This window comes from Hyperoodon ampullatus (assembly GCF_949752795.1).
Source record: "Hyperoodon ampullatus genome assembly, chromosome: 2".
Classification (NCBI taxonomy): Eukaryota; Metazoa; Chordata; class Mammalia; order Artiodactyla; family Ziphiidae; genus Hyperoodon; species Hyperoodon ampullatus.
Window position 1 is genome coordinate 110614688 of NC_136915.1, and position 27306 is coordinate 110641993.

Sequence of the window (27306 nt, forward strand, 5' to 3'; positions counted from 1 at the left end):
TAAGAGGAAGAACTAACTGATTTTACAAAGTGGCTATCCTAACACTGTCCCTCCCAGCACTGTCACTCTCATCTCCCTAACACCTACCACAGTCTCCTGCTTTGAGAAAACAGGCATGAACTATTACAGCTTCTGCTTCCTGTTTTCCAAATTTGGAAGGACAGATTCCTTATGCCTTTCTAAGGCTCATCCGATCTCAGCATTCCACGTGTCCCATGACTTTATCAAGCAAGTAGTTCTCCCTTTCTTCAGTGTTTTTCCACATAGGACCCTCCTGACACCTGAACACGATTAATCACCCTGAAGCATCCTTCCCTCAACCCTACCTCTTCCTTAGTCTACTGTCCTTAAACAAGTGTGAAGAAAAACATAATGCTATTAAAAATTATACTGTTACCATAATTAAATATAATAATCCATTGATGTTTTGGAGACAATTCAGGAAACTTGAAAATGAAGATACATAATATTAAACATTTATGATGAATTCTGTTATGTCTTGACAAACATACTATGGCTATGTATTTTAAAATGTCTTTACTTTTCAGAGATACATAATGAAGTATTTAGGAGTGAAATATCATTATGTCTATAATTTAGTTTAAAAACACTTCAGAAAATAAAAGGAAAAGAAATTTTCAAAACTAAAAAGAAAACAATTGGTCTCAAAATATTAACACAAAAAAATAAGCTACTTTCATGAAGGATCTGCCATGGATGCAAAAAAAGGGAGTTATTAAAAAAAATAGGGGAATTATAAAAGAATCCAAGAATAAGACTGATATATACTAAAGTACAGAAACGGTATTTACCTGTTTGGATCAACAATTTCTCAGGTTTTTCATCAGTGTAAATTTTAAGTCATAAGATACTCAAAAATTAATAGTCAAGGATAAAAGAGTGGTAAGCCAAGAGAAAAAGATTGATGAGGTGCTGCACTGTTTCGCATTAGGAAAAACTTATCTTTTTATGTACAGTACGTATATAAGTGGAATAACAAAAACACACCCCACCAGATTCTGTATAAAAGTAGATGTTTTCACTCGGGATTCAGATGAGTTATTTGGGCTTCCCATGACTGACGGTGAAGAATTTTGGGTCCTAAGACCAAGTTGGCTACTCTGCCACTACACTGTAGTGTTATGATGTTTGATTCCAGTATCTACTCTACTCACAAATGATTAGCCCAAAGTTCCACGGTCTAATACGGTAACCACCAGTAACACGTGGCTAGTGAAGACATGAAATGTGGTGAGCCCAAACTGAGATTTGCTGTGGTATAATAATACACACCAGATTTAAAAACAAAAGAAAAGGAAAAAAAAAAGAATGGTAAATATTTCATTAATTTTAAAATTCTGATTACATGCTGAGATGATTTTATTTTGGCTATTTTGAGTTAAATAAAAGACACTATTAAAATTAATTTCGCCTTTAAAAAATTTTTATTTCAAATTACTAAAAATTTAAAATTACATATGTAACTCATTACATTTCTGTGGACCAGCACTAGTCTGAGCCACTCATGGCAATCCCATTTTGCTTGACAATATGACCAAGGCTAAGGAGATATAAAAGGAAAACAATTCTGTCTTGTAAGAAACAGACTTAGAAAAGACACAGGAAGATATGGTCTCTTCTTCATCTGCACAATTTTACATCCAACTATATTCCTGAGACTAACACAGCCATCCTGCTATAAGCCAGAGACAAGAGAACTGTTGAAAAGTAGAAGACTCACATTCTGGGCTTGAAGCTTACTCCACCTTGAATTTTTTCAGTTAAATCATATAATAATAGATGTCCTTAACATTAAACCCATCTTTAGTCAAGATTTTTAATTTGCAGCAAAAATGTCTGTCTTTATGTGTTTCCTCATGCTGTTTCCCATCACGTAAAATTTTTTCTTACTACTTTCCATCCATCTAAATCCTTCTTGTATTTAAAGACCCTAAAAGTTTACATTTTACTTTCTGTGAAATCCACAAGGATCTTTTCCCTTCTCTGAACAATTTCACCTATCACTGGTATCATACACAATGCATATGTTTACAGAAAATATATTGTCTTGTTCTCACATTTTCCTATAGTTAAATATTTTTGTCTCTTCAACAGAACTAGAAATCCCTTAAAAGACAAAGGAAATATTCTAGAAGACTGGACTCAAATCCTCACAATTTCACCTTATTAGAAGTGTATGCTCTTAAGCAAATGACTAAATGTTTCTGGGCTTGTATTCAGCCTGTATTTCTCATCTGTAAGATGTACAGTGTAGCTAACACTCCAACTCATCTTATATTTCATGAAAGCACTGTCTTAATGGTAAAATACTCTATAACATTATCTATTATCCTTCATAAAACCTAAGAGGGTACTAACTAAAATGGAGACCCAAATACAGATGCCTGCTTCTTCTATAAAAGGATCTAGGTAATAAACTCTTTACATATACCTCTCTACAGTGGTGCTGAACCAAAGCCCCTTAATTTAGAATCAAGCACTGAACTCGACTCATGCTTGAACAGAATAGAAGTCAGGCTTGTAAGATAATAGGGTAAGTGAAGTAAGAAACTGACTACGAATATGCAAAGAACTTCCTCAACACTGTTACCCACATATAAATAAACATAATGGGCTCCCCCCAGTGCCATTCACTGAATGAAAAGTGAAGTATACCCCTAGAGTTCAAGAATTTCCAAACTTACTAGTTGATTCATAGGGACTGTGAACATTTTCCAAGTGGCACTGGAGCTGGAAGGGAGTGGAAAACTGACGATAACAGTGCTGGCAGATAGTATGACCATCCACCTCACCGTTCTGCTGATCAAGTTCTACGTGATGTTTCATATGGTTCATAAATCTGTAGCACGGCACAAAGGAAAAGTACAGACAACATAAAAAATCAGAAGCCTTGGAGAAATGTACCAGCGGAATCACAGAACAGACATTACACGTTTCCCCCTCCACCCTCCCACCCAACTTCCTCTTTTTGGGACATCTTCTGAGCCCAGAAATTAAGAGAGTTCTCGAAACTTTTCTGGGGAAGGAGATGCACTGGTCTCACTCTACCCAAAGTTATCTTTTATTTATTACCACAATATCTCCTTCTATAGTACTAGTTATTGATTTAATGATAATCCTTAGCAAGAAAGGATAATAATTAGGGCCATTCTCCAAACAGAAAGACTTAAAGATGTAAGAAGCTTTTAGACTTCACTTGTCCAAGGTGAGCTCCAAGGCTCTTCAACACTCACCGAATGTTGTTTTTTAGCCTTTTGGTACAATGTGGGCATCGGAAAGATGTGGCGACCTTAGGGAAGTTTGTGAGCTGGGCTACTTTGCCACCATCCCGTCCATAGTAGAAGTCATCTACTAGCATAATGAGCTTGGTCTGGACGGCATCACCCACATTCTCATTTGGCTCTGGTACTTTGGTAGGTGGTGACAGAGCAGGAATAGGTGTAGAAGAGGGAGTGGAAGCAACAGGAGTTGTTTTCTCAGGGGATGGGGGCTTTGATGCTGATGGGACACTGGGTTCTGAATCCAGAGACTTTCCTTTCTTCTGGTATTCAACCATTTCTGGGCAACAGTACTATAAAGAAAGAAGACATCTGTTCATCCTGGTTCTCCTGGGGGCTGAGATGTGCTAACTCCTCAACTTCACTAACATTCCTCGGTAAGTATTTGGTTCTAGGTATTCTCATCCAGCTTTCACCCTGCAGTTTTCTAAAATGCTTCCAGGTTTCACTCTTTTTCGTGTGTGTGTGTGTGTGTGTGTGTGTGTGTGTGTATTTACAGCTATATGCCACTCCAAACACCATATTTTGTACTTCTTCCTGTCTTAGATCCTTTAACCACTCACTAGCATAACCTGGCTCTGAGCTCCCTGGTAGGAAGAAGTCCCAACCTTTGCATCTGGACTAATACCAAAAAATGAAAAGACTAGAATTAGAAATTGGTTAATAGCTCCTGATTCATCCAATGACACAATAAACAGAAAATGGACTGAGGCCAACTTGGCCTGTCCTCCTGTGCAGTTCAAAATCTAGGAACTAAGGAATTAAGGTCACATATGTTCTATCTATTTGAGGGTCTTTAAATATATCCTTTCACATTTCTGAGTTCATTCTAAAACAGGCTAAAAGAGAGTAACCCTCTAAAAAGCTTCCAAGTCATTTCAGAGCCCTTGCTTCTCAAGCTCCCAACACTACACTACAAGAGGTATACAGTGAGTGGTAGCCATTTAAGCTGAATCTCCATCACAGGTGATCACTTACACACATGTGACCTCTCAAAGCTTCAGTAACACGGAATTGAGCATTACACCGTGGACATATCTTCCGTCCACCATCCTGGAGGTCAAACACTGGGATGGAAGAGGTCACTGGAAGTGAGAACATCAATAAGATTAGTAAGATGATACTGGAAAAAGACTACTGGCCTTTTGGAAAAAGGTTAAACACTTCCTGAGGGGTATATTAAGGTTGGTAAGCAAGCATGAGAAACTGCTATGAGGCACATTCCTTCTACCACTCTTCTAACTGTAGGCCAGGGGTCAGCAAATCACAGCTAGTAGACCAAATCCAGCCAGCTGCTAGTTTCTGTTTGGCTCATGAACTAAGAACGGCTTTTACATTTTTTGTTGTGGTGGTGGTTATATTAGATTTTTCTTTAATTGTGGTAATAGATACTTAACATAAAGTTTCCTCTTAACCATTTTTAAGTGTTCAGTTAAGAACATTCACATTTTTGTGCAAGCAAACTCTTTTCATCTTGCAAAACTTGAAACTCTACACCCATTAAATAATTCCCCATTGTCCCCTCCTCCTAGACCCTAGCAATCACCATTCTCTCTTGTCTCTGATTCTGACTACTCTAGGTACCTCATATAAGTGGATTCATAGAGTATTTGTCCTCTTGTACCTGGCTTATTTCATTTAGCATAATGTCCTCAAGGTTAATCAGTGTTGTAGCATGTGTCAGAATTTCTTTCCTTTTTAAGGCTGAACAATATACCATTGTATGTATATACCATATTTTGTTTATCCATTCATCAGCTGATGGACATCTGGGATGCTTCCACCTTTAGGTTATTGTGAAATGTTGCTGTGAATATAGGGGTACAAATACCTGTTTGGGTCCCTGTTTTCAATTCTTCTGGGTATATATCCAAAGTGGAATGCTGGAACATATGGTAATTTCATGTCTCATTTTTTGAGGGACCATCACCCCATTTTACATTCCCACCAGCAACGTACGAGGGTTCCAATTTCTCTGCATCCTCACCAACACTTATTATTTTCTGTTTTTTGGATAAGAGCTATCCTAATGGGTGTGAAGCGGTATCTTATTGTAATTTTGATGTGCATTTCCGTAATGATTAGTGAGTGATGTTTAGCATCTTTTTGGGTGTTTAATGGCCATCTGTGTATCTTGAGAAATCTCTATTCAGCTCCTTGGCCCATTTTTTAATTGGATTGTTTGTTCTTTTGTTGTTGGTTGAGCTGTAGAAGTTCTTTATATATTCTGGATATTAAGCCCTTATCAGATATATAACTTAAAGATATTTTCTCCCATTTAGTGGGTTGCCTTTTCACTTTCCCTAACGCTAACCCTTTGATGCCCTAAAGTTTTAAATTTTGATGTAGTCCCATTTATTTATTTTTTCTTTTGTTGCTTATGCTTTTGGTATCATATGCAAGAAAGCACTGCCAAACCCAGTGTCATAAAGCTTTTCCCCTATGCTTTCTTTAAGAGTTTTATGGTTTTAGTTCTTTTGTTTAGGTCTTTAACTCATTTAGTTTTTGTAATATGGTGTATGGTAAAGGGTCCAACTTCATTTTTTTTGCGTGGGGATATCCAGTTTTCTCAACACCATTTATTAAAGGTTTTCACATTTTTAAAGGGTTGAAATAAAAGCAAAAGAAATTATCTTCTGACACATGAAAATTAAATTCAGAATCCATAAATAGTTTTAGTGGAGTAGAGTCAAGCTCAATTATTTACATATTGTCTGTGGCTGCTTTTGTACCACAATGGCAGAGTTAAGTAGCTGTGACAGAGACTATATTGTACATAAAACCTAAAATATTTACTATCTGGTCCTTTACAGAAAAAGTCTGTCAAGCCCTACTCCAGACCATTGAAAATCCTTATGCTCATATCCTTCTACATCTGAAAACCTCTCTACCAAATATCAACTTTAAAATCTTGTTCAGGGACTTCCCTGGTGGCACAGTGGTTAAGAATCTGCCTGCCAATGCAGGGGACACGGGTTCGATCCCTGGTCTGGGAATATCCCACATGCCGCGGAGCAACTAAGCCTGTGCGCCACAACTACTGAGCCTGAGCTCTAGAGCCCGCAAGCCACAACTACTGAAGCCCGTGAGCCTAGAGCCTGTGCTCCGCAACAAGAGAAACCACTGCAATGAGAAGCCTGTGCACCGCAATGAAGAGTAGCCCCCACTTGCCGCAGCTAGTGAAAGCCCGCGTGCAGCAATGAAGACCCAATGTGGCCAAAAATAAATAAATTAAATAAATTAAAAAATAAATAAATAAAATAAAATCTTGTTCAGAAATCCACCTCCTCCATGAACTATCTTTTGATTATCCCACTGATCTCTGATCAACCAATCCATTTTACTAATCTCCAAAGAACAATTAACACAAAACTCTTTCTGGCTGATTCAGTTACACTTTTCACAAGTGGCAATCCTCTTTACTACACTAAAGTTTCTGTGAGAACAGACTACAGCAACTATACCGTATTTCATTTCTCTATTTCATAGTATAGAGTTCTGATACAACAAATACTTTATTAATGGTTTTGAATGACTGGCTGCCCAGAGTCTTTCTGGTTATCGTACCTTTCATTGAAGACTCAGGCCCGCTGGTTCTCTGAGAGCCATGCACAGAGCTGTTGTTGGATACCACCACTGGCCCAGGACTCTGGCCCAGGGAAGGGATGGTGTTAAGGGTATTCACCAGTTTGGCCACTTCATTGCTATTTTCACCTGTAACCCCAGGTCGCTTCACAGTGACAAAGCTGGCAATGCTCACTGCAGGTGGAGAGGGGAAGGAGGGAGCTTTGTTGGCCAAGTGATAATCATCTGTTCTCGACCCACCACCCATCCCAGTTCTGCCATCTCCTCTTCCCAAGCCTCACCTAGTTTGGGATTCTGAGTCTGGTTGGATTGGCCTGGAGGCTGAACAGCAAGGTGCCCCAATGAGGTCGGCTGTGTGGCGGTGGGAGCTGTAGAAGTGCTGGGAGTGGACTTGGTCTGCTGGGACTGGGACTGTGGGACAGTGCTTCGAATGGTGAGAGTGGCTGGGATGACGGTGGTGAAGGTGTTGGTGGTGGGCCGCACAGGCATTGTGGAGCCTGGCCTCACAGGGGTCATCTGAGAGAACACTTGTGGGACTCCAACTGTCGGCTTAACAAACTGGGTACCTGGGGCTTCAAAAGAGAGACAAAAATACCAAATCTTCGTCAGCGAGCTCACCTATAATACATTCCCCGTGTCTTTACTGGAAATACTGGAATAGGAAAAGAGTATCTCCCCAAACTGATTGGTGACTGTCAGGTTCCCAAGGGTAGCATAGATTCTAATGTCTAAGACAACAGGTATCACAAACTGATAAAACAAGTTAGCCTCAGTAATCAGCCCTGAAAATATTAAAGTGAAAGAAGAGTCCCATCAACTCCTCCCAAAACACCTTACCACACTGCCTTTTCTATTCCAAGAATACAATCATGAGTAGCTTGACCTTTGTTATTGGAAGAGAATAATAGGTACAGAGTGGGAAGCAGTATGGGTATATATAGGCCAAAGGGCAGAGCTGGTTCTGAAAAAAGTGATCTTTCTCAGAATACTAAAGGAGTCTTTCATTCTCTTATACAAACTCAAATAGAAGACAGACTATGCCATTCTACTAGGATGTCCCAAAGGTGAGTCTCCTGGCCCAACTATAGACAATTTCACTGACAAACATTTAAGAAATATCAGAACTAGATAGGATAAGCTCATGAGACTGAAGGCCAAAAACCCCTATGGGCTCTGAAAACAACAACAAAAACTTAGGAAGACAAGCTACTTTACTACAACTAAATTAAGATACTCTTTTTTGCCTGAATTGTAGTAAACTTATAGACACTAAATATAGAACTGGGGGAAAATTACAAGATTTTTAAAAATTATCTTTCAATTTGGTTTCTTAAAAAAAAAAAAAGTCATTGGCAATATTTATCCTCAAAGGATATGCCATTTGTTTAATTTATATTCCAAATCTATAAAAGTAAAGCAAAATAAGTTTATAATCCCACCATGTAAGTGAGTAGACTTATAAGGAATACAGAATTTGGGAGTTTGCATTAGTAATAGTTCTTCAGGATAACAAACTTAATAGCTGAATAAAACAGCAAAAACAGAAAAATAACTATATAAACCCTGTTTTACTGCCTTGTGAAGGGTGGTAAAAAGTTAAAAAGAAAAATAAAACCACCACGCTGGCCAAAGGTTAGAGAGTTTTTTAAAAATGGGGCTTAAATCAATATGATTTCTGTAGTTTTATATTTCCCTTAAATACACTTTTTAAATGACCTTGAGTATTTTGAGACAACAAAAACAAGTCTTCTGGATGCTGGTTTATTCCAAATGGGTAGACATTTTTCCTTACCTGGGACTAGTGTAATTGGTCTAACTGTTTGGCCTTGCTGTACGTTCAGCACAATCCCAACCTGATTCATTGCATTTTGTACAGGCCGGACATTTCTTACAGGAAATCCCTGCATTAAAAAGCAAAATGATCTTTAACATGGAGATCAGCTAACACTAGCAGAGACTGCATTAAGACCTATATCCAAAAAAATGCCCACACCCTTACCTAATGATTCTCTCTCTAGAACTAGAGCTTTTAAATGACTGAGATGGAGAAATTTTGGACTTCTGGCAAACTTTTGAGTGGCAAATATTAAAACTGGAGAATGAGCTTTGGTACATATGAACAAAAATGAAAACCTACTTCTTGTCCTAAGAGAACCTCAGCTTAAAAAAACTCATCCACAGGGGCTTCCCTGGTGGCGCAGTGGTTGAGAGTCCGCCTGCCGATGCAGGGGACACGGGTTCGTGCCCCGGTCTGGGAAGATCCCACATGCCGCGGAGCGGCTGGGCCCATGAGCCATGGCCACTGAGCCTGTGCGTCCGGAGCCTGTGCTCCGCAACGGGAGAGGCCACAACAGTGAGAGGCCCAGGTACCGCCAAAAAAAGAAAAAAGACTCATCCACAAACTGGCCCCTCAATTGCTAAAGGCATAGAATGCAAAAAAATGACACTAACAGTATTCACTGGAGTGATTCAACATACAAACAATTGTAAGAAACTGTTTCCAAAGTCCACTTCAAAGGCCATACACCTCTGGGAAATTTGTTAGACAAGGCAGAAAAAAGCATTTGCCTTTACATTCCATACCAGCATTAGGCTTTCAACTCCAATTCACATTTATATCAAATAAGTTATCTTCATTCTCTTCCAAAGATCTCCTGGCACTTCACCAATCTTGCATGTATATTTCCGTAAGTCAACTAACTCACCCCATTTTAAGAAAAACAGTCCAAGCAAAGGGTGAGAACCCTTAATGACCAAGTGTTAAGGCTTCCTAATGCAAGCTTCCCACTCTTTCCTGCCTAGACCTCAATCAAATTACTTAATAGCCCTCCAGGGGTATAAAGAGGAGATTACCCAGCTGTACACTACGTTGGGCTTTCTACTAAAGTCAGCATCAAATTAAAAACTAGCAAATGAGAAAGCCAAATCAAAAGACAGGACTTAGGGCTTAGAACCATTTCTAATGATGCTAAAGACTCTTACGTCAGAGCCTTCAAAGGTTCCCATAGTCTTTCTCTCCTCTACCATGTCTGAATTCAGTAGAATTCAGAGTCCTACTTACCTGTGTAGTGATGAATATTGGTTGTGAGGCCACAGGGGAACTAGTCACATGATTGGCATTCTGCATGACCTGGACAGGCCTCAACACTGGTTGAGTAACCATTGTACCCAAACCCGGGGTTGGATTCTGGGTTAGGATGAGCGGCTGTCCACCTTGTTGGACCAAAGAATTGCCAGCTAAAGGGAAGAGGAAAAAAAAAAAACAACAATGTAAGAGAAAACAAACCCACCATTATAAGCAACACAATGGTCTTAGATAAGAAATGGTGTCCCCATATATCAAGATATCCAAGACTGTCACTCACCTCAGGTTTAATGTCACCAAACTCACCAAATAATTAAGCTTCACCCAAAGCTACAACTAACAGAAAAATACACAGGAAGGGAAAATTCACTAAAATCTCCCCCATATATCTTAACTAGGGATGCCTTAACACACACAGTAAGACTTCTACATGGCTATCACTTTGACTCTGATGATTTAAGTGACCATAAATAATCTCCCCATACCAAATCAGCAAAACAAAGTAACATATAAGTTCCTTCTCCACATTTGAACTAGGTAAAAACCTATTTTATCAGAATGTAATTTGTTGTTAGCTAATCCACCTTATCTTTTAAAAAGAGGAATATTCATCTACAAACATTAATTCAGCAAGTACACAGAATCTAAAAATTGGGACCTCTTCCTAGCACGTCAAATCTCAGAAATGCAACAGAGTCTCTAAACATCCATTGTCTTTTATAGGTATGGGAACACAGAGACTGACAGGCTACCTTCTTTATGTCATCAGAACTGATAAAAAAAAAGACCTGGCCAAAACTAATCAACACCAAGTAAAACTGATATGACTTAAGAAGATTCATTCATTAATAAATAGTAACAAATATCATAAATATTAAAAAACTGGCTACTTTTTTTGAAATATTTTAAATTCTTTTTCATGTGTGTTAAAAGTAATTTTGTAGTTTTTAAGTCCTGTATTTGCTACAATTGGCTAAAAAATCATTTATACTAAGTTTCCTGATTTACAAAGAATACTCCAAAACAGAAATTCTATTTCAGAGAGCCAAAACATTGGGTTTGCCAAAAAGCGTGTTCTTTTTTTCTGTAAGATGGCTCTAGTAGCACTCAGTTGTCTTTAACTTCATTCAAAACAATTTTGTTAGATTGTATTGTGACCGCTGTCATAGCGTGCATTTAAAAAAAACTTATCAAGATTGTTGACTTTTTGTGTAGCCATTTTAATACTGAAGATGGAAGAAAAAAATTTACATTCCTGGCAATATTATGCTTTATTATTTCAAGAAAGGTAAAAACGCTGATATGCAAAAAAAGATTTGTGCAGTGTATGGAGGTGTCGTGACTGATCAAACGTGTCAAAAGTGGTTCGCGAAGTTTCATGCTGGAGATTTCTCGCTGGACAATGCTCCATGGCTGGGTAGCCCAGTTGAAGTTGACGGCGATCAAATCCAGACATTAGCTGAGAACAATCACTGTTATACCATGCAGGAGATAGCCGACATACTCAAAATATCTAAATCAAGCATTGAAAATCACTTGCACCAGCTTGGTTATGTTAATCGCTTTGATGTTTGGGTTCCACATAAGTTAGGCGAAAAAAACATTCTTGACCTTATTTCTGCATGCGATTCTCTACTTAAATGCAACAAAAATATTCCGTTTTTAAAACGGAAAAATTGTGATGGGCAATGAAAAGTCGATATTGTACAATAATGTGGAACAGAAGAGATCGTGGGGCAAGCAAAATGAACCAGCACCAACCACAGCAAAGGCCGGTCTTCATCCCAAGAAGGTGATGTTGTGTATATGGTGGGATTGGAAGGGAGTCCTATGTTATGAGCTCCTTCTGGAAATCCAAACGATTAATTCCAACAAGTACTGCTCCCAATTAGACCAAATGAAAGCAGCACTCGACAAAAAGTGTCCAGAATTAGTCAACAGAAAATGCATAATCTTCCATCAGGATAACACAAGACGGCATGTTTCTTTGATGACCAGGCAAAAACTGTTACAGATTGGCTGGGGAGTTGTGATTCATCCACTGTATTCACCAGACATTGCACCTTCGGATTTCCATTTATTTCAGTCCTTACAAAATTCTCTTAATGGAAAAAATTTCAATTCCCTGGAAGACTGTAAAAGGCACCTGGAACAGTTCTTTGCTCAAAAAGATAAAAAGTTTTGGGAAGATGGAATTATGAAGTTGCCTGAAAAATGGCAGAAGGTAGTGGAACAAAACGGTGAATACGTTTTTCAATAAAGTTCTTGGTGAAAATGAAAAATGTGTCTTTTATTTTTATTTTAAAACCAAAGGAACTTTTTGGCCAATCCAATACCTAAATCAAAGATTCAAGCAAAATACTGCAACTTTTTACCTCAAATCACCAGAATGGATGGACTCCCTGAAGCTTTAAGTTCCACTTGACAAATGGTGTCACTACAGTTAGCTACAGAGCTAGACCACCAAAGTGGGTATACAGGTGGCTATTAATGGGCCAACCTTGGATTGTCCCATGTTCTCCCAGAAACTGAGAGTCCATCAGTGGACTAGACCCTCATAGTTACTGGGCCAGCAGACTACTAATTATAGATGTTGACAGATAAAAAATTCCAAATTCTAGCTATGCTAATTATACTGGCAATTTATTGACTCTCTCTCTATATATACATTTTTTTTTTTTTTTTTTTTTTTTTTTTTTTTTTTTTTTTTTTTGCTGTACGTGGGCCTCTCACTGTTGTGGCCTCTCCCATTGCGGAGCACAGGCTCCGGACGCCAGGCTCAACGGCCATGGCTCACGGGCCCAACCGCTCCGCGGCATGTGGGATCTTCCCAGACCGGGGCATGAACCCGTGTCCCCTGCATCGGCAGGCGGACTCTCAACCACTGCGCCACCAGGGAAGCCCTATATATACATTTTTAACTTAAATATTTTATTATGGAGATGTTCAAATACATATAAAAATAGAACACTATAATAAATCTCTATGTACCTATACCAGCTTCAGTAATTATCAACTTAAGGTCAATCTTGTTTCATCTATACTTCCCATTCTCTTACCAGCTCCCATATTATGTTGATACAAGCTTCAGATCATATCATTTCATCTATAAATATTTCAGCATATATCTCTAAAAGACAAGGACTTTAAAAAAGAGGAAAAATCAACACCATTATCACTCTTAAAAAATATTTTAATAATTCTGTAACTATAGTGGATAATACTGTATAAGTTTGCTGAGAGAACAGAACTTAAATGTTCTCACTACCCCCTATCCCTACCCCCAAAAGAGGATAAATATGTGAGGTGATGCATGTGTTAATTAACTAGATAGTGGGAATCCTTGCACAATGCATACATATACCAAATCACCACAATGTACACATTAAATATCTTACAATTTTGTCAATTATACCTCAATAAAGTTAAATATATACAACAATTCTTGGGAGCTTCCTTGGCAAGTCCAGTGGTTAGGACTTTGCACTTTCACCGCAGGGGGCACGGGTTCCATCCCTGGTGGGGGAACTAAGATCCCACACGCCGCACTGTGTGGCAATAAATGAATGAATGAATGAATGAACAATTCTTTAATATCAAATACCCAGTTAGAATTCAAATTGACAATTACATTTTTTTGTTTGAATTATGTTACAAAAGGGTTCATGAAGCATAACTGATGACATACCTCTTCAATCTCTTTTAATCTATAGGTTCCCCATCCATCTCTTTTTTACTCCTTTGCAATTTACGGTTGAAAATATTGACTAAGCAAAAACATGTATTTTCTATTCACTATTTTAACTACTAGGGTAAAAGAAAAATAAATTATGTTATTTATCTAAGCCTAAGAATTCTTAAGATAATCACTGACTCAACATCTCAACTAAATATAGGAAGGGAAGGATGGAAAATTTTTTGTATTTATGTGAAATCAACCAGCATTAGCAAGTCTCAAAAGACAGGCCTTGTTCCCATGAAATCTACACATACTCTACTACTATAAAGAATGTTAACACAAGCATTTTCTGCAAATATTCTCTCTGACATCAGGGTCATGTTTGAATTCTGGTGGATTGTTAGGACCTTTCTAAAAATTAAGTGCAAACAAAAAAGTAGGTTTCTGGCTTCCCTGGTGGCACAGTGGTTGAGAATCTGCCTGCCAATGCAGGGGACACGGGTTCGAGCCCTGGTCTGGGAAGATCCCACATGCCGCGGAGCAACTGGGCCCGTGCGCCACAACTACTGAGCCTGCGCGTCTGGAGCTTGTGCTCCACAACAAGAGAGGCCACGACAGTGAGAGGCCCGCGCACTGCGATGAAGAGTGGCTGCCACTCGCCGCAACTAGACAAAGCCCTCGCACAGATATGAAGACCCAACACAGCCAAAAAAAAAAAAAAAAGTAGGTTTCTAAGCCTAGACTAGGTTTACAATTCAATTGAAAGCAAAAACCAGCATATGGCAAGTCACACTGGGTAAATTAAAGTCACACTACGTAAATATTTATTTAATGTATTCTATAAATTCATTCTAATAATTCTAATGAATTGTAATAATTCCAATTCTAAAAAATGAGTTGTTTTTAATGATTTCTGCATTCTTATTAAGTCTTTCCTGAAAGAAATTCTGACAATTCAAAGGTCTTATGAAGTTCTATTTCCAGAGAATGAAAGAGGCAGTTAGAACCCTGAGACTTAAAACAGCCTTTAAAAACGGGCTTCCCTGGTGGCGCAGCAGTTGAGAGTCTGCCTGCCGATGCAGGGGACACGGGTTTGTGCCCCGGTCCGGGAAGATCCCACATGCCGCGGAACGGCTGGGCCCGTGAGCCATGGCCGCTGAGCCTGCGCGTCCGGAGCCTGTGCTCCGCAACGGGAGAGGCCACAACAGTGAGAGGCCCGCCTACCGCAAAAAAAAAAAAAAAAAGCCTTTAAAAGAATTATCTGACCAATCCCCTACCTGTAAGTTTGCTCTCAAATAAACTAGGTACCACAGCCATAAACTGATTAAATAATAGAAGATTCAGCAGCTTCTCTCACAACATGTTCTGTTTGTTTTACAAATCTGAAGCTCTTGATTTTTTTTTTCTTCATTCTTTTAAGTTCACTTACACAGCCTTAAACCCCAGAGGTAAGAGGGCTAAATGGAGTTGAAATGGGTCAAACAGGAATTGAAAATCATAATTACAGTAAAAAATTTATAACATTAAATTCATATCATTCACAGCTCAGAATTAAGCAGTGGTTCATTTCACTGCATAATGTTCCTTTCCAATGCAAACATATGATCAGTCAGAACTATAGGAATAATTTCTAAATGCTGAGTGGTGGATTCAGAAGAATAGCGAAAATAATAGTAAAAATGTTCTAAAATTTTATTCCTAACACTTTGTTAAAGAAAAAAGCCTTATTGAGATATAATTCACATACCATACATATTTTATCACCCATTTAAAGTGTACAATTTAGAGGCTTTTAGTATATTCACAAGGTTTGTGCAATCATCACCACTATTTAATTCCAGAACATTTTCATCACCTCGAAAAGAAACCTTACACCCATTAGCAATTATTCCCCATTCTCCTCCCCCCAGCCCTGGCAACCAACAATCTAACTTTCTGTCTCTACAGATATGTCTATTATGGGCATTTCATAAAAATGGGGTCATATATGTGGCCTTTTTGATATCTATCTATCTATCTACCTATCTATCTATTTTTGGCTGCGTTGGGTCTTCGTTGCTGCGCGCGGGCTTTCTTTAGTTGCGACGAGTGGGGGTTACTCTTCGTTGCAGTGCGCGGGTTTCTCATTGCGGTGGCTTCTCTTGTTGCGGAGCACGGGCTCTGGGTGCGCGGGCTTCAGTAGTTCTGGTACTCGGGCTCAGTAGTTGTGGCTCTTGGGCTCTAGAGCGCAGGCTCACTAGTTGTGGCGAACGGGCTTAGTTGCTCCACGGCATGTGGGATCTTCCTGGACCAGGGATCGAACCCATGTCCCCTGCATTGGCAGGCAGATTCTTAACTACTGTGTCACCAGGGAAGTCCCACATTTTGCTTATTCATTCAACATCTTAGGTTGTTTCCAATTCTGGGCTATAATGAATAACGCTGGCACTTCAAGAGTATCTGATTTTAGAAAGTCACACAATTGTGTGCTTATCGACGCATAAAAGAAGTTTTGAGCCCCCCCCCCTTTTTTTTGGCAGCACTGCATAGCCTATAGGATCTTAGTTGCCCAACCAGGGATTGAACCTGGGCCCTCGGCAGTGAAAGCACGGAGTCCTAACCACTGGACCACCGGGGAACTCCCAGCATGAAAGAATTTTTGGATGAACACACAAGACATACGTAACTGTGGTTACCAGTCTATATCCTTTTTTTTTTTTTTTTTTGCGGTGTGCGGGCCTCTCACTGTTGTGGCCTCTCCCGTTGCGGAGCACAGGCTCTGGACGCGCAGGCTCAGCGGCCACGGCTCACAGGCCTAGCCGCTCTGCGGCATGTGGAATCTTCCTGGACCGGGGCATGAACTCATGTCCCCTGCATCAGCAGGCGGACTCTCAACCACTGCGCCACCAGGGAAGCCCCCCCCCCTTTTTAAACCATGAACACGGGTTAACATTTTAATTTGAATATAGAGCTCTCTAAAGTAAATAAAATCCATTTTCATATTTCAGAAAATTTTTGTACACAGGCCACAGGAATCAAGGGCCCATTCAACGAGAGTAGGTCACACTGTGTCATGAGATGCTCATCATGCGCCTTGGAATGCTGGGATCAAAGAAAAATTCAGCTAAACTGGTGGCTAATAGCACTTTGACAGCTTATTTTAAGAGAAACATAGGAAAGTAGTATAATACAGTGGGAAAGCCACAAGTTTTGCAGTCTAAATAATTCAAATCCAGTTTAGTTGCTTACTATTTGACCTTAAGTACATTATTTAGACTCTCCACGCCTTGGTTTCTGCATCTGTAAAAATGAGAAAATTTCTAGATAGAGGTTCCTCATCTTTATATATATGAGGGTCACTATAAGTTTAAAAAAATTCTAAGGATTTTCCATGTGATAAAAATTATTTTTTCAGGGACTTCCCTGGTAGTCCAGTGGTTAAGACTCTGAGCTCCCAATGCAGGGGGCCTGGGTTCAGTCCCTGGTTGGGGGACTAAGATCCCACATACTGCAACTAGGCCTGCACGATGCAACTACTGAGCCCACGTGCTCTAGAGCCTGCGTGTTGCAACTAGGGAGCCCGAGCACCACAACTTCCCACATACCGCAACAAAGCCCAAACGCTGCACCGAAGAGCCCGTGAGCTGCAACAAAGACGCAGCACAGCCAAAATAAATAAATAAATAAATTTAAAAAATTTTATTTTTTCAGTATCCACTTATGTAGAGCAATCTATCATGGCAATTTGACGCTAACAAATTTTAAATGCCTGACCCAGCAATCTCACTTTATATTACAGATACGCTCACACAGATACACAGATACAATGCCTGAGAATGTTCACTGCAGCACTGTTTGTAATCACAAAAAAATGGGATTGTAGTAAATGTCCAACAATAAGGGAGGTAAATGGTTATATCCAACATTAAGAACACCAGGTGCACCTCTAATGGAAATGTAAATGGATACAACATTTCTAGATGGCCAATCCAGGAAAAATATTGATCAAAATCCTTAAAAATTGTGATAACCTTTGATCCAACAATTTGACATTTAGAAATGTATTCTCAGAACTATGGATGTGAGAAAAGACAAGAGAGGCAAGAGAGACAGAGATGTTCACAATAGCCCTTTAAAGTAGTAGTACACCCCTTTACAACCTATTGCTAATAACAGTTAACCAGACAACAGGAAACAGTCATCAAAATGTTACAAAAAGATTTATTAAAATGAGAAGATATTCACTACATATTGAGGAAAAAAAGCAAGTACAATCTGTATGGATCTATTTTTATAAAAAGTGATCACTGCACATAGCATATAAATGTACATAAAAGTACATATATGTACAGAGTAAGTTACAAATAGTTATCTCCAGGTAGTGGGATTACAGTTAAAAATTGTTCTTTTTTTTTTTTACTGTCCACTTTTTCTACAATGCACATATTATTCTTGTATTAATAAAGCTAAAGGAAATAAAATAAGTAAAAGTAAGTCCTTTATAGCAATACAACAATTCTATGAACGTGCTTATTCTACACATGAATCTTGAGACATAACTTGCCAGTAACTCACTTTCAGAATGTAGAAACAGCCATCGGAAATGAAACAGAAACAACCAATACTATATAACTTCTCTAGTCAATACACTCACTAAAAAACACTTCTCTTTCACCATTCCTTCAGGCGGACAACAACCCTATCCTATTTTTCATACCCAGGAACCAATAACCAAATGAATCTGCCAAAGAAAATATGGAACAAAGCTGCCCTCGGAGAATTCTTAGCAGACCAGTGGGCTCTTCTAATTAAAAAACATAAACAATCAAACAACCCCCCCACACATCTCTTTAATAGTTAGGAATTTGGGGTTTACATTTTCTTTCCTAGAAATTATCAGCAAAAAGACTCAGCTGCCCTCTGACTTGAAACACTAGCATCGATTCAGCACTAACTCGAAGGAACAGCACCACTTACTTCCGTAACAGAGAATCAGTACTAAACTCATTCCAACACCAGCAGAACCACATCAGTACCTAAAACTGAACAGGTACAGCTGTTCCTAAGACCTTTTTTAGTCTCTCACCCCTCTAGCCCAGGAAGAATTTCCCAATAATCCCACTTACCATTGTTGTTGGCAATTAGTGTGACAAGAGTCTTCTTTGTACTGTCGCTGTTCTGTGCCCCGCTGCTACTAACGGTGGTGGATGTAGAGAGGTGCCCAGCAACAGAAGCATGGGCAGCGATGGGCACTGGAGCCGAGACAGGCTGCTGGCTCACAGAAACTGTGGGGAAGGGGAGGCACAGTCACTTGGAGACAGGGACAGATGACACTAAAGGATACTGTTCTAATCTTCCCTTTTCATCTTACTGTGGGTCTCTATAGCCAAAAACTTTCCTGCTTTATTCATAAATCCAACTGTTCATCTGATTCCTCCTATGCGTCCCTCACACCACAAATTAGACACAATGCCTTCTTCTTTGCCTCACATTTCCTGGTAAATTAAGTTAGATTACGAGCTCACTGAACCCGGATTTTACTGTTTTGCTTATATAGCACAAGCAAACCTCTAGAACTCAAAGGCTTATTATCTCCACTACTGGTATTCATAACCATGCATTAGTAAGCCGTCCACAAGACCCTGAACTGTCCTGTTTCAGCCCAAACCAATGCCATCTTCAGTTCTCAAGGCAGGAAAGATAAAAAAATTAAAAGAGCAACAGATACAATTTAGAGGGGAAAAGAACTACCACTCAATTTCTGAATTCAGGGCAATCTAGAATTTGACCCTGCAACATCACCTTTTTGAAAGAGAAGCTAACAAGCCTAAGTTTGTAAACTGTCCATGGAGGCAGACACGAAGCAAATTCGGCTCAGCTCACAAAGGAAACCAAGTTCAAGTAAAAGAAACAAAAAATCCCCCAAGACTATGGGAACCTGTTTTTGACTGGGTATATAAATGAGCACTGACACACATCTTTGCATTCTTGTTCATACATCATTTGGTAAGAGGATTGCTTATGTGTTTGATAAACATTGGTTAATCCAATCCTCAATGTTTTCAATTTATTAAATACAGTGTTTCTAGCTTTATGTACAAGGAAACCAAAGCACTTACAGACCACAGCATGGGGGGAAAAGGCAGCACCAGTGCCACAGTGAAGCAAACCTGGATTCTTGAAGTCTTCTTCCACCTCACACTTTCTTAACAAAAATGTCATTCAGTTCAGTCAATATAACAATGATCTAAGAGCAAAAGAATTTTTGTTACCTGTAGTAGTTTTATCCACTGAATTATAATCCTCAACTACAGAATCCTCAATGACATCACTGATTTTCTGCCATGGCTCCAACTCCTCCTCCTCACATTCCATAAAGAGGTCGGTGTCCGCCATGCTACAAGAAAAAAAAGATTGAATAAGATATTGACCTCAGAATGGGAGAAAGTTTTTTTGTTTTTTTTTTAACGGTACACGGGCCTCTCACTGTTGTGGCCTCTCCCGTTGCGGAGCACAGGCTCCGGACGCGCAGGCTCAGCGGCCATGGCTTACGGGCCCAGCCGCTCTGTGGCATGTGGGATCCTCCCGGACCGGGGCACGAACCCGTGTCCCCTGCATCGGCAGGCGGACTCCCAACCACTGCGCCACCAGGGAAGCCCCTGGGAGAAAGTTTTATACAAAATATGGAATCAGATTCCTGAATCTATTGGTAACCTATTCCCTTGTGCTCCCTCTACCATTTCCCCTAACCTCCCCCCCACTTCCAAGGTTCCAGAAGTATAACTTTTATTCTTGAAAAAAAAAAATTAATGTGGAAGAGTCCACAGCAAATTATTTAATAATTAGGGTTATGAAAATTTAATCTATAATATCCAGGGCTGGGATTAGGATGAGGCGAATCATGCAAGTGGAGGGTCAGATCCTGCTTTATTCAAAATTGATATTTTGCTCATTATGAAATTTTTTGCATTAATATTGAGCTTTAAGAAATGATATATTTGCTGTTTGAGGAAAGCACTCTAGAAACTTGTTTGGAAAACCGGGAATTTCTGAAGAAAGCGCTAACCATTCTGTCTCTAGACTGCTGTTCTACTGATTCTGGACTTGAGCTGCAACATTTCCAGCCTCCAGCCAACCCTGCTTGCTTCAGACTGGCCCCCACAATCCTAATTGGCAAGAGCCAGTTCCTTAATATCTATCCTGTTGTTACTGTTCTGAACTCAGTGGTTTTTGTATACTGATAGACTCCTTGGTTTGTCTCAAGTCTGAAGTCAAAGGGAGATTCTGTCAGCAACCAAGACCTCTCTGTTCAGTCCTTAACGGGTTTTTCCTCAATTGCGTGGCTTGTCCCTATATTTGTGCTACTAAATGTATAAAGGTATATAGTTATACCATCCTCTAAATTTTCTCCAATCATTTAATATATTGTGCAATGTTAAATACACTGCATCCTTAAAGCTGTCTGTCCATTCATCTTTATTTCAAAAATCTGAACAACGGGCCAGGATATACTTGAGCTCTGTTTGGTGAAATTTAAATGTAAATAAAATAAAAATAATAGCATAAAAATGATACATTAAAATAGTATTTTATCTTGATTACTGAGCCTTTTTGCACTTAAGTGAGAACCTCACTTGTCACAATCTAATTCCAACCCTACTACTACCTTAAACTCCACCATGATTTTGGGAGTCAGCCTTTAATTTGACTGCTTAAACACTGCTTAAATTACATTCATCTTTGCAATGCAAACAAAGAGTTATTATTACTATGCTGCTCTCCAGTATTAGTTGACTAAAAGTCAATTTCTTTGTCTTGGAATGGGGAGTAGCATTACTGCTCAATGTTCAAACAAAACTTTTAAGGCAAGGACTCTCGGTGCCCTTAGCATCTCAGAAATTTTTTCACCACACCCCGAAAGCAAAACCAAAACAAAACAACCAACCTAATCTTTGTGTTTAAATAGTTAGGTCCCTACAATTTGATAGTATTAGCTTGCAAGACGCCCAACAGATGGCATTGTCCCCTTGAAAATTTAAAATATTCCAGCAATGCCGCAGTAAGTTGGCTAGTCAAGTGCCCACAGTTTTAATGGGTAAAACTGGGTTAGAATCATTTGATTCTAACTGGCCTCTAATATTCTATTTTAATTATTTCTGTGCTCCCAAACCAAAACCACAAAGGAAAGAAGGTATGAGCAGGGTAAGAAAAAGCTCTAAAGTGTCATCTTAAAATTTTCTTAGTTTCGTATTTAATTTACATATACAAAAGACAATGCTAGCCAGAAACCGAATTAAAAAGAAGCCAAATCCATATCAAAGGCATTCTGAGTCAAGACTATACAACACACTTTTGTATTTTCCAGTCTAGTTCCACTGAAAGAGGTAACATTCTAAACAACTCTTTTCTAACTGCTTAATTTTATACTATTGTTCTTCGCTGTGTAACTTTCTTAGAGCCCACAGCCACCAGACAATTAATGCATACTATCAAACATCCAGCAGAATGAATATAAACTGTGGATAACTTCTACAAATGGTTTTCAAGGACCTTCTTTCAGCTGTGACCAGCTACAAGCAAACTCTCCATACATACGCTGAGCAATTTGTAGAAAACTTTCCTTGGGAATAAGCAGAGCTATCTGAATGCAAATTGTGGTTTTCAATGTCATGCTTCTGGATATTTTAATAGCACATCCAAAGGCTGGTCTTTTACCTCAACTATTTATAGTATCATAAAAGACTGAGTTCATGTTTTATGCTGTCAAACAATGAAGATTAATAAAAATAATGAAAGATTCTTCCATCTGATGGGAGTCAAATTATGTTATTCCTACCATGAACAAGATATTCTAAGAAACAGAGTGGAAAAGGCAGATGTGAAACAATGGCAAAGAAGAATGTTTATGTCCTAACTACTTTTTACCAAGTGAGAAAGACAAATAACTCCTCAGATATAAGCTCTGCCAAGACAACCAATGTAAATTAAAAGATTCAAAATGGAAAGAAAATTACACTTAGAAAATATTTTTCAAGGTTTTTACAATGGAGAAGATAGTTAACCAACAAGGTCTGACAACTCAGAAAATAATAAATCTGCTGACTGAGCATATTTTATGACTCACACCAAAACATCTCTGAAAGACACTGAAACCAAGTTTTCCAAACAGTCCTTATTTCTGATCTAGACTCTTCTATCTCAGAATGTGATCGTTCCTTTCATTTCACCATCTATAGCTCAGGGTCAAAAAATTAACTCTGTTGAAAAGATGGGCCATGCCACAATAGAGGTATCAACCTGAATTAAATTCCTTGTAAACTTTAAAAATGAAAAATGCAAAAAAAAAAAAAGAAAGAAAACTGCAAATTTAGCACCCTTCAGTAGTTTTCCAGCTATCAAAAAGGAATCTTCATTAATATAATGAAATGCTATACTTAATATCTCTACCAAGATGCTCAAGGAACACCATCTTTCTCTGCAGTATTCCAAGTGATCCATGGCCTATAACCACCTTTCAACTATTTTTGATCAAAGAAGACAGGAATTACTAAATATGTAGAACTAAAATATATATATCTTCCCAAACTATCAGTCTACTCGTGTTTAACTTCTTTCTACACCAAACCTTCAAATTAATTTCTCACAAGAAAAATCTGGAATTTTCCCTTCTCTTCCCTATTATTTTGCTATAAAAGATAAATGTACTCATAGGCTTGGAATACATCTCACATGCAAAAACAAACAGTGACTTCCCTGGTGGTCCAGTGGTTAAGAATCCGCCTGCCAATGCAGGGGACATGGGTTCGAGCCCTGGTCCAGGAAGATCCCACATGCCGCGGAGCAACTAAGCCTGTGCGCCTCAACTACTGAGCCTGCGCTCTAGAACCCATGAGCCACAACTACTGAAGCCCGTGTACCTAAATCCCGTGCTCGCAACAAGAGAGGCCACCGCAATGAGAAGCCCATGCACCGCAACAAAGAGTAGCCCCTGCTCACAGCAACCAGAGAAAGCCTGCATGCAGCAACGAAGACCCAACACAGCCAAAAATAAAATGAATAAAATAAATTTATAAAAAAAAAATCCGTGTTCCAATGCAGGGGACGCGGGTTCGATTCCTGGTCAGGGTACTAAGATCCCACATGCCACAAGGCAACTAAGCCCGCAGCTACAACTACTAAGCCCGCATGCTCTAGAGCCCGTGCGCCACAACTACTGAGGCTGCACACTCTAGAGCCCACGCACCACAACTAGAGAGAAACTTACAGGCCACAAGGAAAGATCCCACGTACCACAACTAAGACCAGACGCAGCCAAATTAATAACAAAACCAAAAAACTTACATTGAGCTTCAATCCTTACTCAATTTTAGGACATTTTCATTTCTTCTGAAAAAGTGCCAGGTAAAAACCTGAATTTCAGAAATTAAAAGCCAGCACATAGGGAACACCATGCTACATCAAGAGGAAAACTTGCACAGGTAGTAAATTTGAGAATCACATACTGTAACCAACTAAAGGGGCAAACTTTCATCATATTACAACTATGAATCTCTGAATCAAGACTGTAGTGATTCCTTTTCTGCTATTCCTAAAATGAGATATCAATTTTAATTATACACAAGAGTAGGGAATTCCCTGGCAGTCCAGTGGTTAGGACTCCATGCTTCCACTTCAGGGGGCCTGGGTTTGAGCCTTGATTAGGGCCAAAAAAAAAATTATATACAAGAGTAGACATGGGGCTTGCCTGGTGGCGCAGTGGTTGAGAGTCCGCTTGCTGATGCAGGGGACACGGGTTTGTGCCCCAGTCCGGGAAGATCCCGCATGCCGCGGAGCGGCTGGGCCCGTGAGCCATGGTCGCTGAGCCTGCGCGTCCGGAGCCTGTGCTCCGCAACGGGAGAGGCCACAACAGTGAGAGGCCCGCGTACCGCAAAAAAAAAAAAAAAAAAAAAAATAGACATGTATCCATCACCCAGCTTCAAAAATCATCAACCAATCTTGTTTCATCTATGCCCTCTCTCCTTCATATTATTTTGAAACTAATCTCTAATATTGTGTTTATAAATATTTTATTATGTAGCTCTAAAAGATAAGGACTTGAAAAGATCATGTACCAAAAAAAAAAAAAAGTCATAGAGAATTCCTTGGTCATCCAGTGGTTAGGACATGGTGCTTTTACTGCTGGGGCCGGGTCTGATCCCTGGTTGGGGAACTGAGATCCCACAAACTGCATGGCCAAATTTTAAAATAAATAAATAAATAAATCATAGTACCATTAATATGCCTAAAAGATTTATAGGCTCTTAATATCAAATATCTAGTCAACACTGAAATCTCAAATTCTCTCAAATGTCATATTTCTTCTTAAATTTATTTTATATGGAATATAGCTAATTTACAATACTGTGTTAGTTTCAGGTGTACAGCAGTGGTTCAGTTATACGTATTCATATATCGCTTTTTTTTCAGATTCTTTTCCCATATATGTTATTACAGAATACTGAGTAGAATTTCCTGTGCTATATAGTAGGTCTTTGCTGATTATCTGTTTTATATATAGTAGTGTGTGTATGTTAATCCCAAACTCCTAATTTATCCCTCCCCCCATCTTTCCCCTTTGGTAACCATAAATTTGTTCTTGAAGCCTGTAAGTCTGCTTCTGTTTTGTAAGTTAAGTTCATTTGTATCATTTTTTAGATTCCACAAATAAGTGATATCACATATTTGTCTTTCTCTGTCTTACTTCACTTAGTACGATAATCTCTAGGTCCATGCATGTTGCTGCAAATGGCATTATTTCATTCTTTTTTTATGGCTGAGTAATATTCCATTGTATGTATGTACCACATCTTCTTTACCCATTCCTCTGTTGACAGACATTTAGGTTGCTTCGATGTCTTAACTAAATACCATATTTCTTAAAGTTTGTTTGGTTCAGATTCAAATAAGGTCCACATATTATGATTATTTGTTAAGTTTCTTAGGTCTCTCTCTTTTTTTTTTTTTCCAGTACGCAGGCCTCTCATTGTTGTGGCCTCTCCCATTGCGGAACACAGGCTCTGGATGCGCAGGCTCAGCGGCCATGGCTCACGGGCCTAGCCGCTCCGTGGCACGTGGGATCTTCCCAGACTGGGGCACGAACCTGTGTCCCCTGCATTGGCATGCGGACTCTCAACCACTGCGCCACCAGGGAAGCCCAGGTCTCTTTTAATTTATAGATCTTCCTTCATCTTCCCCCCCACACCATGTAATTTATTTGTTGAAGAACCAGGTCACCTCTTGCAGTTTCTACAGTCTGGATATTGTTGATTACATACACATGGCATTTAATATATATCTCTGGCCTCTGTATATCCTGAAATTGATAGCTGGATCTAGAGACATGATTAGATACAGGTTTAACATTTTTTTCCCCCAAGACTACTCACAAGGGCAGGATTTTCTTCCATCAGGAATCCTTCCATCCAGGCTCAATGCCTAGATCTAGTCATTCTGAATCTATCGTTCCCCTTTCATTTATTAACCGAAACACCTTGATTTAAAAAAAAACAAAACGGGCTTCCCTGGTGGCGCAGTGGTTGAGAATCCGCCTGCCGATGCAGGGGACACAGGTTCGTGCCCCGGTCCGGGAAGATCCCACATGCCGCGGAGCGGCTGGGACCGTGAGCCATGGTCACTGAGCCTGCGCGTCCGGAGCCTGTGCTCCGCAACGGGAGAGGCCACAACAGTGAGAGGCCCGCGTACCGCAAAAAAAAAAAAAAAAAACATATCTACTATTTGGTTACCCAGTGGTGCAGTTCATATAGTAAAAGTCTCGACTCTTTCCATCTTGCTTCTTTCTCTTTATTTACCAGTTTTCAAAATAATGATGTTTCACTAGCATTTCCTCAAAGTGACCAATGAGCATATTCTTTTTTAAAAAAATTAATTAAAATTTATTTTTGGCTATGTTGGGTCTTCGTTGCTGCACGCAGGTTTTCTCTAGTTGCGGTGAGCCGGGGCTACTCTTCGTTGCGGTGCACGGACTTCTTGCGGTGGCTTCTCTTGTTGCAGAGCACGGGCTCTAGGCACACAGGCTTCAGTAGCTGTGGCACGCAGGCTCAGCAGTTGTGGCAGACGGGCTTAGTTGCTCCGTGCCATGTGGGATCCTCCCGGACTAGGGCTCGAACCCATGTCCCCTGCATTGGCAGGTGGATTCTTAACCACTGCGCCACCAGGGAAGTCCAATAAGCTTGTTCTTAAACTATCATTATATCACATCATATGACACATCAATTTAAATATATTTGATATGTTTTGATCCACTGCAGTTATCCTTATTGATACTCAAAGTGTCCTATTTTGGCTACTGGGAACTTCTCAGTTAGCTCCTGAGTCCTTCTGACACAACTCTTGTGTTTGATAAAATCCTGGTTGTAAGTTTCAGGCTCATCTCATACATTCTTGCCCCAGACCTAGAATCAGCCATTTCTCTAAGGAGCCCTGATTCCTTTTGGTGTGGAATGATGTTCCAAGATCGCAGTCTAGATGCTAGTGACTTCCCTGCTCATTAAAAAAAAAAAAATTTTATTTGGCTGCATCGGGTCTTAGTTGCAGCATGCGGGATCTTTCGTTGCGGCACGTGGGCTCCTCTCTAGTTGTGGCACGTGGGCTCTAGAGTGTGTGGGCTCAGTAGTTGCGGC

At 39.5% G+C, this 27306-nt stretch overlaps 1 protein-coding gene across 7 annotated transcripts in view; it reads right to left on the reverse strand.

Annotated features, from left to right (window-relative positions):
• The window catches only part of POGZ (pogo transposable element derived with ZNF domain), a gene marked incomplete at both ends in the record, with an annotated part of 29197 nt that extends 9174 nt beyond the window's left edge, over positions 1 to 20023 (reverse strand). Inside the window, 9 exons of one of the 7 annotated variants that reach the window (XM_079696374.1) lie at positions 2706 to 2860; positions 3255 to 3592; positions 4278 to 4384; positions 6867 to 7058; positions 7166 to 7456; positions 8677 to 8785; positions 9946 to 10121; positions 18754 to 18912; positions 19900 to 20023. In XM_079696374.1, coding sequence (XP_079552500.1) covers positions 2706 to 2860; positions 3255 to 3592; positions 4278 to 4384; positions 6867 to 7058; positions 7166 to 7456; positions 8677 to 8785; positions 9946 to 10121; positions 18754 to 18912; positions 19900 to 20023 — 1651 coding nt within the window. Of the gene's footprint in view, positions 1 to 2705; positions 2861 to 3254; positions 3593 to 4277; positions 4385 to 6866; positions 7086 to 7165; positions 7457 to 8676; positions 8786 to 9945; positions 10122 to 18753; positions 18913 to 19899 lie in introns of all 7 variants that reach the window. The other 6 variants (XM_079696373.1, XM_079696376.1, XM_079696375.1 and 3 more) reach the window with 6 other exon arrangements.
• Between the last annotated feature and the right edge of the window lie 7283 nt (positions 20024 to 27306).